At 35.1% G+C, this 18576-nt stretch overlaps 1 protein-coding gene across 2 annotated transcripts; it reads left to right on the top strand.

The window, feature by feature from the left end:
• The first annotated feature begins 7189 nt into the window (after positions 1 to 7189).
• LOC120328921 (SCY1-like protein 2) lies at positions 7190 to 18576 on the top strand. Of its 2 annotated transcripts, XM_039395508.2 has the most exons (16): positions 7190 to 7291; positions 7670 to 7810; positions 8203 to 8306; positions 8620 to 8777; positions 9126 to 9267; positions 9421 to 9567; positions 10392 to 10613; positions 11083 to 11199; positions 11485 to 11610; positions 12125 to 12301; positions 13071 to 13307; positions 14058 to 14226; positions 14303 to 14412; positions 14798 to 14944; positions 15345 to 15521; positions 15950 to 18576. In XM_039395508.2, exons 2-16 carry the CDS (start codon positions 7741 to 7743, stop codon positions 16574 to 16576), a joined length of 2730 nt encoding a protein of 909 aa, XP_039251442.2. In that variant the 5' UTR covers positions 7190 to 7291; positions 7670 to 7740; the 3' UTR covers positions 16577 to 18576. The 2 variants fall into 2 exon arrangements, with proteins under 2 accessions (XP_039251442.2, XP_039251440.2); XM_039395506.2 differs by lacking the exon at positions 7190 to 7291 and having other exon boundaries at positions 7565 to 7810.

Genomic DNA, 18576 nt, shown 5'->3' with positions numbered 1-18576 from the left:
GTAGAGGAGGGCGTGGCTGTGGTAGAGGAGGACGTGGCTGTCAGGGCGGCGGAAGTTCAGTCTTGCGGAATTTAAAAACTGGCTACGCAGACGATTGATTCTGTTCTGTACACGTCGTCGCGGCAACAGTTGGAGGCGCAACTCTCAATATGTGAAGAGTTTACGCAATGGCCAGGAATGCAATTTAAACCATCCAAATGTCGCGTTCTTGCACTGGTTTGTTTGGGAGGCGTTATAATCACGGACAGTGAGCCTTTCCATCTCAATGGCGGTGAGGTTGCTGTTCTCGGCCGGGATAACTTCTGGAGGTACCTTGGCAAGAATATGGGATACCGGATCGTCGGACGGAGTGAGTTTCTAAACCAAATTTTAATTTACATTCGGAGGCTCTTTTCTTCTGAGCTCATTCCGTTTCAAAAAATGTTGGCGCTTAAAAGAGGTTTGTTCTACTTAAACTCTTTTCCCAATTACGGATTCGGTATTTTTGTCGGCGCGACCTTGAGCGGCTGGACGCGGGCATTCATTCGTTGTCTGATAAAAACTGTTTTTCGGTTACCAGTCCTGTCAGCCGTTTTTCTATTCTAAGACGGCAGTTGGGGGTCTGGGCGCCCCGAATATTGCCCACGAAGCGGACATAATCCGGGTTACACAGGCGTTCGAAATGTTAAATAGGAATCAAATCAAATAGAAATCAAAAATTTAATATATTCGGGCACAATATCACGGCAATCTGTGGACATAAATTGTGTTGCAAACTCGCGTTTAATACTAATTTTTGATTCCTATTTTTGTATTTACAAAATATAACGGCGGACTTAGAATGTGTGGTAAACTACCCGATTATAATCGTGTTTGATTCCTATTTTCGTATTTATAAAATGTAGTAGTAGGATGTTTCGCTTTTAGGTGGGCTGACAGATTGGTGGTTGTTCCATGAAAGCTGAGTTTTTCTTTACATAAGCAGCAAATCACTGTCTTTTTATTACTATATGTGATGAGCAAAATAACCACACTTCCGACGATTTTCTACGACCTCTACGCATGTTTTTTAGGAATTCGATTTATCTGTATAGTTTATGCAATAAGCTATAATGAGAAGTATATATATACGTTAATTGTGAACTTGTACCTAGGTAGTTTTATTTAGCTTGATAATACATGATTGTACCTTCGCTAAGCTCGGAAAAATTTGAAGCAGGCGTACTTTTATTCTTGGGTTCTCCTGTCCTGCGCTGGCTACGACAGATTTATTGAATTTAAAGCTTGCCAATGCGCTCGCGTGCTAAACCGCTCTTTAGCGAGAGTCACAAATAAAAAAAAGATGCGCACACGACTTTAACCAACCAATCAGAGTAACGAGATAGAAAGCGCGAGAGTATTGCGAAAAAAAAGATGCGCACACGACTTTAACCAACTAATCAGAGTAACGAGATAACAAGCGTGCCAGAAAGTGCTGCAACGACAAATCAATCAAGCCGCTGATTCATTTCGCCGTCAAAACAACACGTGACTTACCTAAGCAAATCGTTTGTTTCCTGCGGAAAGTCCTCTGTCATGGTCGAAAATGGGCATTATTCGAAAATGAACTGAAAAGATATTCAAATACTTCGATATTCGAATATTCGATTCGTTTTGGACAACCCTGAACCAATGTTTTCCGATTTGAAGGAATATGTTTTGAAAATTACTCGTGGTGCTTCTAACATGTATGTGGAGATTGTCTGTTCAAAGCGGGAACAGAAAAAGTCGAGAAGTCCTAAACGAGAGACTGGTCCCAAAAATGACTCCTAATGAGAGGTCATTGTGGGTTGGCAAGAATGATTTGTGTTATAATTGCCTTGTAAGTGGTCACAAAACAAATGAGTGCTCCGGTCACTGGGGCCGGTGGGAAATCTACGTGTGGAGCAACTTCTTGTAGTGTGGAGGCTACGAGAGGGGTTGGGAATGTTAGACTCAAAGTGGTACCAGTCACGGTCAGGGGTAAGGCCATAGCAGGTAGGGAGATATCGACCTATGTTGGTGCATATATTTAGGAGCCGTTCAAGCCCATCTGTTGCACGTTTCGCTTTGAGGAGATGTGCTTCAGATAATGAGCCAGGTGTTGACCAATCAGTAGTTGATACTGTACTGAAGAATTTCTATGTTGACGATTTGTTGAAATCCTTGGCAAAGTGTGGTGAGGCTATCAATTTAGTGAAGCAATTGTCTATTCTACTAAAAAGTGGTGGGTTCCATCTAACGAAATCTATTAGCAATTGTCGAGAGGTGCTTGAGCAAATTCCAGGAAGTGAGCGAGCAAAGACTTTGGTGAATTTGGATCTTGATAATCTTCCGGTGAAACGGGCCCTGGGGTTGTATTGGGTTAAACTAATGAGACGTATGTTGAAAGAATTATTTAAAGCAGGGGTGTGCAAACTGTGGCCGCGGGCCAAATGCGGCCCGCAAAGAAAAATTGTGCGGCCCGCGGAGAAGTACCAAGTTTTAATGGTGTGCCCACGAAACGAATTTTTAGTTTAGATGATCTGTACGTGCGAGCAATTTCAATCTCTTTGCGTCGCAAAGCTTATACCAGTACCTGAGTGCCACTGTCATAAGCAGCACTATATGCACTATTTCTTCTCAGATGACCTTTTGTGTATGCTTCAAGTTTGACTGAATTCTAAAATTTGCCGTGCTTTTGATCGGATTCGTTCCGCGAAACTGAAGCTCAATGTCGGTAAATCGATGTTTTTGAGTACAAAGTAACTCTTTTGGTCATGTTGTAAGTAGTGAAGGTAATTACCCAGACACTGAGAAAATTAATGCTTTAATGAGTTGGTCTGTACTGAAATCATTTTTGGCGTACAATGAGCGTTTAGGTAAATTACCCGAAGGGAAATAGATGAGATTGCGAACTTATCTCCAGATTTGAAAACCTTGGGGTCAAAATTTGGTGATTTGAAAATCATTGATGACGTGGGTGTATAGACGTTTTAGAGGTTCAATCTTGGAAAAGATCCTTATAGAATCGTGGTTCTCAAACTTTTGACTCCCCTAGTACTTCATCATGTAATAATAATAATTTTAGTGTTAAAAGAACTCGTTTATGAGCAATGCAATGTCAATATTGCCATTCATTGTATTGGGACGTAAATGATTTCGTTAAATCTAGTTTGAACAGCCATTCTAAATTTGTCCAGTTCCGACTCGTAAAGCACATCCGGTTCTTACAATAATGAGTGACATCAACAAACGAGTAAGTTGTGATATTCTTACGATTTCGAAGTCCAATATCTGGAATAAGAATATTTTTTTATGATTGGCAATTTTAGTAAATAGGTACGATGTGTAGCAATTCCTGGTCAAAAGGCTAGTACGATAACCGCTATAGTTGTATTGATACTCCGCCGGAATCTGTGCATCTTGACTCAGGTTCAAATTTTGAAAGGTATATTTTAGGGATAAGTGTAAAGAATATGGTGTTAATAAAACCAAAACGACTTATTTTCATCAAATGGGTAATGGATGTACAGAAAGATGTCAAAGAACAAATTTTGTTACAAATTTATCTCCATTTGACTGTTTCTAAAAAATAGATTAGGGATTTTGTTTCACCCTTGGCATGTTATGCTTATAATACTGCAATACATGATTCGACTGATATTCCGCCCCTAATTACGTTGATTTACGAAATTGTACCAAATGATACTCCTTTGACCTGAGTAATTCTAGAGACCCGATGAGCGACGATTCTCACGGAAGCAATTCTCGTGAAATTGATAGTGCATTAGATGTTATGTCTAGGAAAGATTACCCTTTATAACAAGGCGTAAACTTTGGTTGTCGTGGTACGCCCGATACCCAAAGTACTCTACAAATGAAACATCCAAAAGCCCTTCATTCGAAAACTCGTGTTGCTAAGTTACCTACACATCTTGAAGATTTTTCATTATATATAATAAATTCGCGTTATTATTTTTATTTTAGTATATTCATATTGATGAGTGTGTAAATTTGAATTTATTTGTATATCATGCTTTATTTTGTATTATTCACAGTGTTTATTGTAATTTTCAATGTAATCGTTTCTATTGTGCGAATTTTCCTATTGTCGCATTATATTGCCTACTGTATTTCAATATTTTTCAATTATATTTTTGCCGAGCTTGAGTGGAAACGTCTTCATCCTGATCAGATGATGTAAATTTTTCTTTTCGTAAATTGTCATTGAATTTATTAGTTCTGTCATATGACGCTTCCACGCTGTACGTTTGTTATTACTTATCGATCTTAAGTTCGGTAAGTATGTTGATAGGTATTTGTCTGTTTGTTTGTTAGATACACGCGATATCTCACGAAATCGAGATTGAATATGCTCCAAATTTTGCATGTGCATCCATCATAGTTCGGAACAGAAGCATATTGATTTTCGATGAATTATGTCGTATAATTAGCGAGTTATTAATTAATTAGTGATGAGACACACGGTGTCACTATGGAGTAAGAGCTCTGTTTTGGGGGATCCCCTAACCTCCGATCGACAAGTCTTCGGTCTCCGACCGATATTCTCGTGTTATTATATTAAATGTGTCGTATTTCCAATTGTTGGTTTATTCAATATATTCACACCTGTAATTTGATATCCGAGTTCACTTGTATCTGAGTATCTGAACACTTGCAATACAAAAGTGTACCGTTGGAGCGGTGTTAATATTTCTGACTGCTTTGTGTTTTATTGTATTATTCTTCTTCAATTGAATAGCTGAGTAGTACAGCCTTTTTTCCAAAGCCAGTCAATGGTCATTTAGAGCGAGTCGTTTAGCCCAGCGCACCGTTGCCAACCCTGCTACGTTTTGTATCCAAGAATTTATGTTCAATCCAGGGCTGACGAGTCGAAGGAAGCACTCGTAACGTTTCCTTGGATATCTCTGTAATAGATGTGGCTGGTTCCGGAGCTAACGAAAATTCTACTGACTCCTGCTCATAACCATCTAATTATTTTTGCGCATTGCTTTTGGGTATAGGCAGTACAGCAGTAGTTCACATCAAAAATCGTCAGTTGCGTGTCTGGAGTCGGAGCTAATATGATTTCTAACCCGACCTTGGTTAAATCAAATCTATATTCTGCTTATTATAATATTCTTATTGAGTCTGTAATTAGGTCCCTTTGCGCCAGTATAGTTTTCAATTGTGATTTTCAGAATTAGTCTTAATACTAATTTGCTAGCTCCCACATATTTGCAGTGTGTTTATGTCACACTAGTTGGATGCCGAACGAATGACGTTCGTGTTTTTATCTTTTTTTATGTGCCTTTGCTCCTAAAAATCATTTTGGAAAATGAAAGAAGAAAAAAATAATTGAATGTACTAAAGGCTATTTTACGTTATTTTCAATTGATCAACAAAAATCGCTGCTTTCATCGAATGGAGTGTTAATGATCGAAGCAAATTCATCCGATGTCAAAAAGCCGTATTAAAGAAAACGATCTTGATCTGAAAAAACCTGAACTGTAAAGAAACTCTTAAAACACAAATTATGTTAAATTTTACGTGTTTTCTGATTATTTATTTTATTCAATTATTTAGTTCTTAGTTATTTATTCATTTCCTCATTTTATTCTTTCTTTTGATGGGTATATATATATTTAATCATTCCCACTTTCTGTACATTAGTTTTTAATATCTACTATTTTTTTGTTAATGCATGTCTTCTATTTTTTTTCAGTATGAGCATCTTTTTATCTTACTTTTCTATTTTGTTAAACTTGTAAACTACTTATTTGTCAGTTTTCAGTTGTGATTTCAAAAAAATAGATTTAAATAAAATAACCTAATTGTCATTATGTCTTCCGAGGACCTGTAGTTTAGTTGCAATATTCAAAATTGATCCCGCAAACCTTGCGATAGACTAGACCAAAATTAGCTATCAATACCCGTAAGCCGCACGTGGATTGATGTATTTAATGCAAATGATAATTTTGAGCATGTGAGCCAGCATGTAAGCGCCACCGCCACAAAATAACAGTCGAAATGCAAGATAAAGAGTAGGGTGATTTTTTAGGGGTCAAAGGTCGGGAAAACGTCCATCACGCAGACAAAATAAAACAAGAGAGCTGTGCTCAAATATATGGACACGTTAACCAGAGCGAAGCAGTATTTACCTTTAACGCCACCGGTACCCACAAAAAATTCCGAGTTTCGCGTAGAAATAATTTACAGAATCAAACCGGACAGCCAGTGTTCCCATGGATAAAATAATACAGCGAAATTTTAGACGAAATATCAGATTTCATGCGAAATTTAGAAATAAATAAAAGTAGGCTAATAGCCTTCTGGCAAAAAAAAAATCAATCTTTACTCACTGAAAATTTCAAAGCAATTGGTCCAGTATTCGAAGAGAAAAGCGATATTTTCAAAAAATGATGGAGACAAACAAGAGAGCTACGCCCAAATATATGGACACGTCTGTTCGCAGTATAGTACGGTGTACCGTACCGTCAGATCACAGTCTACAAATATATTCACACCAAGCGAAGCAGTACAGTAGGACACAAAAGGGCGTCCGATGTCCGCAGAACGTTTAATGACGTCATAGCAAACAAAAAACAAATCTCACAGAGCTAACAGAAATATATTATAAAATAATATAGCCTTCTGGGGAAAAATTTCATCTTTAACAACTACAAATTTCGAAGCAATTGGTCTAGTGATCGAAGAGAAAAGCGGTTTATTAATATCTACACTAGGTGTCCAAAAAGTGTCAAAGAACAACAACAACAACAACAACAAGACCAACATAATATTGAAACGATCGTTATGTCCACTTCGTGTCCAACAAGAGAGCTATGCTCAGATATATGGACACGTAGCGCAACCCAGTGGGAATAATTTTGATGACGTCATAGCAAAAAAAAAAGTGATAGCCTTCTGAAGAATAATTTTATCTTCAACCACTGAAAATTTCAAAGCAATTGGTCCAGTATTCGAAGAGAAAAGCGATTTCTTCAAAACGTGTCAAAGAACAAGGACACTAAGAACAACAATAAGAACAACAAAACATAATATTGAAACGATCGCTATGTCCACTACGTGTCCAACAACATAATATTGAAACGATCGTTATGTCCACTAAACGTGTCCAATTAGAAAAGAGGGGAAAAGGAGGAAACATGAGATACTGTATATTACTTAGTAAAACGAAAAATATACAAACAAAAAGTAAATAAAATAAAATTTTGCCACACCATATTAATAATTTTGCAAGAATTGCCAAATTTGATGCAGAATTAGTTAACAGGACTGAAATATAAAGGTAATATATTTATAAAAAAATATCGCTAAGTTGATTATAGAAGAAATTTCCTAAGATCGTCAACTTGTATCCTTACCAAAATAAAAATAAAAAAGCAACAGAAAAAGTAAGTGTTTCAGAAGTGAAGTTGCGTTGTGCCCCATTTCAATAACTTTTATAAGAATATTTATGTGAAAAATATTGGGCTTTATTTATCCCGCTAGGAAGCGTAATACGAAAAAACGTTTTTTTGGCCACTGGCACTGCAAGTGCCAGTCTGCAACCAGTGTTCTGATATCACGATACTGTATTGGTGACTAGTTTACTGTCCGACTCCGACTGCCCTCTAACATCAGAAATTCAGAACTGACAAACCAGTACCGGTATTCGTTTTAACAGATTTAGGTACAAATGTCAGAATTCAAACATTGCACGTGATAAACATTGCATTGTTGGTTAACTTTGCTGCCATGGATGTTTTCAACAAAATCAAGAGCACTTTGACTAGCACTGTCAGCGAAATAGCAGCAGCTCTGCCAGGTAGGTACAACATCACGATTCTGCTTTCAGGCATTCTACCACAATACAGGAAAACCGTTAGACTTGATATATCAATTCCTCATTTACATACTTAAGTACTTATCACTGTCATAAATATTGTCAATTTTGGTGACATAGATTTAAAACTAATGACAGAATGAACTAATTTTCCGACCCATAATTCTGTAATGTGAAATTAATGCTTGAGTTATTGCAAAACTCATAGACTTGTGGAGAGCATGATGCCATGAGATGATACCGTATATTATTGAATTACAGAATTATAGACCTTGAGTGATGTAGGGATGTTGATATTGTTTCAATGCCATGCGATATTACTGTATTAATATTACTGTATTACAACATATAAAGGTAGTAATTTATTATTTCAGGTAATCCATTACTTCGAGAATATGATATTGGAGATCAAGTTGCAAGTGCTGGACCTGATTATTTATGGAAAATTTATGAAGGTACAAAGAAATCTACTAAGGCAGTGAGTATTCATGTTAATGGGTAATGTATACAGGTATACCAAGTTGTTTCTTTATTTTTTTTTCTTTTAATGTGAATTCACTTATGATCATAACTACTAGTATCATGTCACTGAAGACACTAACACATGCATTATTGCTCCTTCACAACTTGAACGTATATACGGGAATTTCACCATCACATTTCTCAAATCTTCTGCTAGTTCAATAAATTGACTTTCATCGAAATAAAGGTTGAACAATACATTGTTTTTCTGTTATAAATTGCAATGCTCGAGTGTAAATAGCTGTATCACATGCTTTTAATTGTTATAGGCAGTTTCAATCTTCGTGTTGGAGAAACGTCAGGTGGATCAGTATCCTAGAGGAAGTCGAGAGTTAATATTAGAGGCAGTTCGAAAAGGAGTTATCCAGCTAACTAAATTACGCCATCCTCGGATTTTGACTGTTGAGCATGCTGTCGAGGAATCAAGGTAAATATAGTCAGAAGTTTGTTTGCATCACATTTGCCTTCATTTTGTTCATTCTCTCATTCTTCTATGCAATTAGCATCAAAACTTTTGACGCTGTAAACATGAGTTTCAAAAATGGTTTAATCTGAATTCAATGGTAAATCATTATAGTGAATGTGGTTCTACACTTACTTGGTTCAAATCAAGTTCAAACAGGTACCCCAAAAGGAATGGTTGCCTTTGTTTCTCGATTTCTTGATTTCGATCAAACTTTTTACCAGCTGTGGTGTTGCAATATCTATGTATATGTATGAATTCAATTGGGTATTAGACTTTTGTGATTTTGTATTAAATTTTTTATCATTTTAGAGACAGTCTTGTTTTCTGTACTGAACCTGTTTTTGCAAGTTTGGGTAATGTTCTTGGCAACAAGCAAAATATTGCTGAAATTCCTACACCTCTGAGATCCTTTCACTTACATGATGTTGAAATAAAATATGGAATTTTACAGGTATGGTTTTGAGACCCCTAAAGTCCCCAACTGTATCTCAGAAATCTATATGCTGGTTTATTCTTCTTAATTTTTTATCTGTTTATTTGGTTCAGCATTACAACTTGCAATGCTGAAAATTATCTCTATTTTACCTTCCTACCTATGTTACAGATCTCAGAAGGTTTAAGTTTTCTTCACTCCAGTGCTAAAATGTTACATGGAAATTTATGCCCAGAGTCCATTATAATTAATAAACAAGGAGTCTGGAAACTGGCTGGATTTGACTTCTGTTTGCACAATGTCAATCAAACTGGTGAGGTGAGCATTTGTATCATGATATAGTATTGGGAATATGTAAAATATAATTTCAAATATCTTGAATTTGTTTTCAAAGGTAAGCTGAATGATGTAACGGTAAGACCTGACGAACAAAGTCCCGAAGTCTTATTGCGGACTATTTGATTTAGTCTTCCTAAAGCTTTTTTCTTTATCCATTATCATCCTAAAAAGCCATAAGACTAGTTGACTAGTTTGCCATCTGTGTCGTTCCAACCAAGCTAACTCTCGTAAAATGGTTTGAAACCTATGATTTGTGCTCAGTAGCATATGAGTCAATTGATCTGATAAACATTTATCTCTAAGTTATCTCAATATCTTAGAAAAATGCATTTCATGAATCCCGATCAAATATGTCAAATTATATATTGGAGTTGCTTATTTGATTAGCAGTAAAATTCTAATATAGGTAAGTAGTGAAAGAGTATATGATTTAAAATATTATGAACTCAAACAGTTTTATGTATTCGAAATTCAACATTGCTATGGAGTTGGGATTGAAGGGAAATATTGCTATGGCATTTATCTGTTGTTTATGGCAATTTGTGCACATGTAAAATCAAATTGAATTTAATAATGAACAGCATAAATAGACTTTAGTATGAATTTATTGACTCCATGAAATGTAATAATTGATGTAATTATTTTTTTTCGGTTCAATATACAATTTGAATGGTTACCGGTATATCTGGATAGGTTTGTTCGATTCGATTCAATAAAGTTTGTAAGGCTGCCTAAGGCAGCGAGCTATTCATGACAGTAATAAATAGGCTGTTCAGATTTCAAGTTTCGAATAATTTTTCCAGGCAAAGTTCACTTGCCGTGACTGGGACACCACTCTTGCATCTGCTGCGCAACCAAACTGCAAATACCTTGCTCCTGAAATCATTCTGGAAAAGAGATGTGACTTTTGCAGTGATTTATTTTCACTTGGTGCTCTACTTTATTCTATATATTATTCTGGAAAACCATTAATTGAATGCACCCATACTGATGTGTATAGAGTGATGTCAAGGTCGGTTGACAAGGTATGATAGTATGATGATTTGCTCAATTGTCAAGAGACTAACTTTTGTTTTGTTTCTGTTGTATATGTTCTAAAATTCATTTGTTGTGATTTACAAATAGGGATGTCTAAAATAAATGATTACATTTGAAATTAGTTATAGTTGATGTAGTAAATATAAGATTTTAGGAATAATTGTATTTAAAAATTTGTCATGTTGGACTTTCATATCCCTAGGTCAGACAAAATATACTTCATTTTACTTCTACCAATTTTTGCCATCCCCGGTTGTGAATTTCCTAAAAAATTCATGTAATTGATTACATTTTAGCTTGCATTTTGATTAGCTTCTACTTTTCATTTGCTAAATGAGGATATTGCATGTTTATTTGAAAACATTTTAGTGGCTGTTGAAAATAACTCTTATAGCCAGATCTACCATCTTTAAATTACTGATACCCGGCTAACTTTTAGATACTTATCTGTTTTAGTTGAGGAATTTGTCATCATATGAATTAGACAAAGTTCCCAAAGAAGTTGTTGAACACGAAAGAATGTTAATTCATCCAGATTCTTCAATTAGACCGGATGCTGATCAAATGGAAAAAGTAATGTTTGAAATTATATTTTTATGATTTGGTCACTACAGCAACTTTATTATCGTTTTAGGGCTAGTAAAAGGCCATTTTTTTTTAATTACAATTAGATTGTTCCCACTTCCTGCCATCAGACTTGCATAGTTTAATGCAAAAGATACTGATAATATGGTCTTTCATACCATAGTTCATTTAATTAAGACCTCTTGTCTGAAAAAATCATTTTTAATCATATGGTTTCATATATTTTAATTTAGCTCATGCAATGATATTTTCATTCAATCTATTTATTTTTAGCTTCCATATTTTGAAGACATTGGAGTCGTTACGTTACAGTATCTAGATAATATTCTACAGAGAGATAACTTACAAAAATCTCAATTTTTTAAAGGATTGGCTCAAGTGTTGCCAAAATTACCCAAAGTAAGTTGTCCTTCCATATTTTGTGTTAGATAATAATACTTCAATTTTTCTGATACCAAATTATTTCAATATTTTAAATCATTTCAATACAGACATTTGCTTATTATTCGTTATGTATTATTCGTTATTCGTACTATCTCTATCAGACATACTTATGTTAGGAAGGTATTTCGGTACACAATTCTTACCCTGTATCACAGCTGAAACATTTTTCGTTTCAACGAATGAAATATGAAGTATGATCTAATTGATTATTAGAGGAAATTCTGTTCAATTTTTATAAATAGTACATTAGCTCTTAATTGGTGATGTCATATATCCATATGGTTTTTTACTTATTGGTATTGCAACAAAATGCAAATGCACAAATAGCAAATTGCAAAAAGATTTTGCATTCAAGTAAACCAAAAATCTTTCAACTCTATATAGCCATATGGATATTGTATGTATTTTCTCTGAGATTGAGATGCAATTTCTCTTTCATCATATTACTAGCATGTTCTGGTTTATTTAGAGAGTTATCATTCAACGAATCTTACCCAGTTTATGTGCAGAATTTGCAAACTCTGATATGCTGCCATTTGTGCTTCCGAATGTACTGGCCATTGCTGAAGATTGTGACGAAAAGGAATTTAGAACATTAGTGTTTCCTGCACTTCTTCCTATTTTTAAAGTTCAATCTCCTATACAGGTAGTTAGCAAACCTTTTGAAATTTATATAGTCGTTGGTGGATTCAAACTCTATTTTTTTTTATATTAGCGAAATTGTTATACATAACTAGGTTGTTCTATATGTTGTTTCTTTTCCTTGCCTGGAAATAAGAATTTGCTATCTTACGTATGTTAGATAGACCACACCTCATCTGCAATGTATTATTATACGCAATTTAAACCAGTAAATGATTGTAAATAATAGATATGATAAGTACATAATTAAATGATTGTGTATTCTCATCAATTATCTTAGACAAGTGTATGGTGCCATTACTGTTTAATCATTTTATCTTGATTATTTTTGTACATGTGACGTCAAAAAACAAATATTTTTTTAAACTCCTTTTAATTATAGTCTGTTATTTTATATCTGAAACTTTTGTTAAGATTATCAGAAAACTTTGTTTTGCAATTATTTTTTCATTTCGCTTTCTGATCAATTTATCTAATACTTTAGTTAATCAATGGGTATCATTAATAAAGACCTTGGATTTTTTTACCAAGCTTTCTAAAAGAAAAAACTTTTCATTCTCAACTATGACCAACTTTAAAATATGTTTGGTCATTTAAAACCTATTACTAGTGATTCAATTGAGAAAGAAATTAAACTGGAACTCCATCGATTGAAACTGATCAAACATAGGTACTTGGGGAACTATTTCATTTCTTGGAAATATGTCGCAGTAAGAGGCTACGTCTCATCCAATATTGATGTCCAATTTTTCCTTGTTTTTTTTGCCTTCTAGGTCCTTCTAATTTTTCTTCAAAAAATGGATTTATTGTTGAAGAAAACTTCAAAGGAAATGGCTCAAGCACATTTATTACCAATGATATGCAATGCACTTGCTGCTCCGTCAATTCAAGTCCAAGAACTCTGTCTTTCGATCATTCCAACATTCGCTCGATTACTTGACATGCCATCTATGAAAAATAGCATCATACCGAAAATTAAAAAATTAATATGGGAGGGTGGAACTGTGTCGGTAAGTGTGAAGTGAAAATTCTTTATTGTCTAAATGGGAAAATCAGTTGACGCATGATGTGACAATAAATAGTGCATTATTGCTGCCATGTATATTCATATTCAAGATATATAGAGCATAACCGGTACTAGCGAAACAATGTAATTTGCCATGTTCGGGATTTCTCTGTCGAGAAACTCCATCATGACATATGGTTAGACATTAGTGTAATATATTTATTATGAAGAAAATTATCAAGATGTGCATGTGAATATGGTACTACTAGCAGAACAATGTAATTTACAATGTTTGGGATTTCTATGCCTAAAAACTCCATCATGACATTAAAATGACATATAGTTAGACATTAGCGATTTAGTGTAATATATTTATTACGAAAAAAATTATAAAGACATGCACTAGTGCACCATATTATGGCCTGATTAAATTTTTCTTTATAGACGATCGAAACAGCATCAAATGATATCATTTTGGTAACACCAGTTGTGTTCTGTTTAAAGTATTGTTATTACCGGTAATGTGTGTTTTGTACACATAAATTTGTTTGATATACTAAGTCTGAATCTAAGGATTTTCAAATATCACTTCCAATTGAGTTCAATCCTGTGGATGTTAGTTTCCCATGCATTTTTGTACTGAATGCAAACTGGAAAAATGTCCGTCATCATTTTATACCACCAAGTGTATTAACAGTGCTTACCATACATATTTATCACTCACCTCAGTCACCGGTATATTGTGTTTCTATAGGTACGCATCAATGGCCTTGTTTGTACAGGCAAACTTCTACCTATGTTAGACAAGTGGTTTATATACGATCAAATATTTCCGATCCTTTTTCACATTAAATCTCGGGAACCAGGAATTTTAATGGCATTACTCGGAGTATTTCAAACAACATACAGTCACAAGAAATTAGGTGAGCGTAATGGTAATATTTTTGGCAATTTGTCGTACCTTTTTAATTTATATTTCCTTCATCTTTGTTCACTCAGGTATTACAAAAGACATTCTTGCTACCAAGGTTATACCATATCTACTACCAATGACTGTTGAAAATAACTTAAATCTACAACAATTTACTACATTTATTACTGTCATAAAGGTTTGTAAATATAATGTATAAGTAAGTTTTTATCATTTCAAATACGCAATTTCTTGCTTTTTCGGATGTGCTTGAACATTTCTAATATAAAAATTGATGCAGACGGTGGACTAGATCAGGTGTGTGCAACATTTTTTGTAGGTGGGCCATAAAACCATATAACCAACTTCAAACAAAGGGCCACAGTAAATGGCTTGGCGGGCCGGGTTGTGGCCCGCGAGTTGCACACTCTTGGATTAGATAGTCTATTCAAAAACTAAGTATCTTATAGTAAAACATCACCAGCCAAACAATTTATAGCCATAAAAGATGGAGAAAAATTATAATTCCAGACGAATTTTTCAGTGAATGAACAGAATTGATTTCTTATCCTAATTTTTCACAGGAGATGTTACAAAGAGTAGAAAACGATCAAAAATCAAAACTGGAACAGCTGAGTCAAATGAAAGTTGATGAAAGCACGGAAGCATTCAATAAATTAACAAGGAACGAACAACAAACCAATATGTCAAATGGAACAAAAACTGAATTGGTACCCAATGTTTCACCTGAAATTTGTTTCTGAGTTTATTCTTTGTAATGACCACTGTTGGCTTATAGTTAGACTGATAGTTATGACATAGTGTATAATTGAATTGAAACAACCTCAACATACAATTCTGAAGACACAGATCAAAAGCAAAATAATATTCAAATTTGATTATTTAAAAAGTAGAAAAGTTTATGATCAAAAATTTATTTAAAATCTTACTGCCAGAACCATATACATGTTTTTATGACTCATTATATTATAGTCTAAGTGATATAAATTAGTCAGATATGAAAAATAGCAAAGTCTCATAATGAGGTGAGGTATGTTGCCATCACAGCTTGCAATCAATTATGACGTTACATGTACAAAGCTGTTTGGAATAATTTTTATTTTTATATAGGCCAGCAATGGAAGTTTTCTCAAATCACAAAATACGGAAATGACAAGACAACATTTGACATTAGAAGAAAAACAAAGACTCGCAAAAACGAAAGAACAAGAATACAGAATGAAGCAACAGGGGGAATTAAAACCAATTCAATCTTATAAACAGCAAAATACTATTTCAAATACCAAGGTATGTTGCATTTTATGTACATGTGTTTGGTCTAGTATGTTGGGTACTCCCATAGTATCTGAACCAAGATGGCGGACACCGGAACGTAGTATGTGTACCAGGTTAGGATTGGGTCATAATTTCAGTTATAAATACTATGGGAGTCACTTGGCTAGTCCCCGAACTTGTACTAGAACTAAAATAAGGAAAATTGGAATTAGGTTCTGGCCTAACCCTAACCTGGTTCACATACTATGTTCAGGTGTCCGCCATCTTGGTTCACATACTACGGGAGCGTCGTATGTTGTGTGTTTCTGAGTGTATTTATTCTTGTCGGCAGTCTCAGTGACAGTTGGAAAAAAAAAATTTTTTCTTTCACGATGGCTTCCAGTTTATATCATTCGTAGCATTATATGCAAGTTGTTAACTGCAATTGTATGGATTTACAGCCTAAAGATTTAACATCAACTTTGAAGAAGAACAACCGGAGTATGATAAATAGTAGTAAAACCAATAATGTGATGTCATCAGCTAGTACAATGAACAATATGTCAATGGGTTCAGCAAGAAGTACATCTATGAACAAAACCTCTATGTACTCTGCTCCGATGATACCGCAACAACCTAGTTCAGATCGCCCAAGTTATATGAGTAATTCATTATCTCAACCTGGCTTATCATCATATGGTGGTTCGATGGCACCTATAATGCCTCAGTCATCTAGTGTGATAGGTAACTCTGGATTGCCCATACAGTCATGGAACACTGGGTCAAGTAGTGGTAACTTCGGAAATGGCATGGGCCAAAAGTCATCTTTGGATAATCTATTATCAATGCCTTCTCATGCGCAAAGTCAACCAATGCAAAACATGCAAAGTCACATTCGCCCACAGTATGGTATACAGAGACCAGTGTCACATATGCAACCTGCCATGGGTTTTCCTGCCCCTGTTCAACAAAATGCTTTTGATATTGATAACCCTTTCGCGACGCCATCCCCTCTGGCTCAAGGGAGTATTTCTCAGCCATCTGGCGCTAATTTAAGTAAGCAAGATTTGCTTGATTTCCTTGGTTGAATCTATGTATGTCTTAACTTTTTTTTCAATATCATTTATCCTAGAATTTGGAAGGACCTGTTTCCATCCAATGTATTTCTCAAAGCAATTTTGCAACTTATATTTGGAAGTTACTTGAAAAGGACCCGCTGTGGTACCAAAAGTTACATTAGCATTGTGACATTAGAAATAGTAAAGTTAGGTTGCATGATTTTCTATTGTATCCATCCAACCGAGATATTCATGCATAGAATGGTTACTTTAGAGGTCTAGTACCAGTGGGTTCCATTTACTGCTTTTAAATACTATACCATGTCAAATTTTAAATTTATAAATTTGAATTATATTGGTGCTAAAATTAAATCTTTACATTTACATGTTTATCAAAAATCACTGACATCTTTCTGATTTCCTATTTATTATATAGTTCTTTTTTTTATGTATGCATTTATTTCCAATATCTTATATATTTTTAATGTTGCTGCTTGAACCGATACATCATCAAAATTCTGCTCAGCTTAATACGTTGTTTCTCTATCAACGTCAAGACCTGGAGAGCCCTAAGCTTTAATACTTCGTCGTCTTGTGCTGTGCTGATATATACGGTATATATATCCCAATGCCACCTTCCACAACCACAAATCAATGAACTATTCAGCTTCGCAAAATACGAGTAAGTATTTTGCGATATATTAACAAATTTGATGTGCCTATAGAAGTGGACTGCCCACGATCAGGGACTGAAAATCTCTAACATGTCCCTTTTTTCCACCCACATACATGCATTGTTATCGGCCCCTGCTTTATTTGAACTGGTATTCAAACTGTGGGTGGCGGTTATATGCTTGAAGCCATATTATGGACGTTTCAATTCAGAGAATATATGTAATGATCCAAAGACTACTTATGTTGCATGTGCCACTGATGTTAAATCAACTGTATTTCTTTTTCTATGTTCTGTATTTTCTTGATTGATTGTATTAGCTCTGCCTTATTTTGTTGTAACCTAGTTGGATCGCTTCTAATTTCCAAATCCTGAAGCGTCCGTTTGTCTAAGAAAGTCGTGGTAGAAACAGCGAAAATCGATCATCGAAAACCTGCTTTGCTGAAGCCGTTCTTTTGGAAACTTACTACTAGAAGGTCCGACGAATTCGGTACGTTTAGTAAGAGTTTTGAAACGTTTGTTAAGCGTTCGTCATCGTTAGTTTTGCTGCCCTTTGTGTTGTGTGATAAATATCCCAATGTTGAATATGATGTTATTCTAATGAATTTTAAGTAATTGAATGCTATCCTATTATCTGTGCAATACACCATAATATTGCGAATGCTTCATAATTTATCCATTATGGCCCACATGTCATTAGGATATTTCAAGACACACACAAACAATCTGTTCACTCGCAAACAACCGAGACATGTGAGAGCACAAAAGAGAAAACATCTCAGTGAGCCTTGTTTGGTCGAAACTACCTTGGCGAAAACCCGCTGGTCCTGCGAATATAAGGCGTCAACGACGTCGTTCATGAGGATATATTAGCAAGTAAGGGAGAAAAAATTTCCTGATTGACAAAGACTGCACATCGGGGAGAAGATTCGCTAAGTAAGGTACCAGGGTAATAATGGCAGTGAGGCAAAGATTTGGTCCTCGGGAGCGGTCGAAACGGCAAAAGCGGTTACTTTTTGTTGCAAAACCAGGACGCCCTTGCTTACGCATGGAAATAGCTTCACAATCGACCTTAGTTTGGCGAAGTGGGAATGGAAACCGGATGGATCTAATCAATCATCCCGATTTGTCACGGGCAATGTTCTTTAAATAGCACCGCCACAGTGAAACGAAGTTTCAGTAGCAACATGGATACGAAAAGAGGCGAGTGATTTTCACAAATTAAGGAGTCTTGTTTAATTTTGTTTTTAGTAAAGTGATTTCTTGGCGATGCACTCAATGTTTACAACTTTACATAATACATAGTTTTTGTTTATTGTAGCGCCTTGGTTTTAAGAAATAGATTAAAGCTACTCCA

Source organism: Styela clava, chromosome 7, assembly GCF_964204865.1.
Source record: "Styela clava chromosome 7, kaStyClav1.hap1.2, whole genome shotgun sequence".
In the NCBI taxonomy this organism is placed as follows: domain Eukaryota; kingdom Metazoa; phylum Chordata; class Ascidiacea; order Stolidobranchia; family Styelidae; genus Styela; species Styela clava.
The sequence above is the reverse complement of the archived record's forward strand: the minus strand, read 5'-3'. Positions and strand labels throughout refer to the sequence as shown.

What these genes read in the sequence shown, in the direction of transcription:
- LOC120328921 (XM_039395508.2), top strand. Translation starts at nt 7,741, where the DNA reads ATGGATGTTTTCAACAAAATCAAGAGCACTTTGACTAGCACTGTCAGC. An exon ending in ATACAGTCACAAGAAATTAG is followed by an intron (nt 14,227 to 14,302) that starts GTGAGCGTAATG and finishes TTGTTCACTCAG; the next exon opens with GTATTACAAAAGACATTCTT. An exon ending in ATACTATTTCAAATACCAAG is followed by an intron (nt 15,522 to 15,949) that starts GTATGTTGCATT and finishes ATGGATTTACAG; the next exon opens with CCTAAAGATTTAACATCAAC.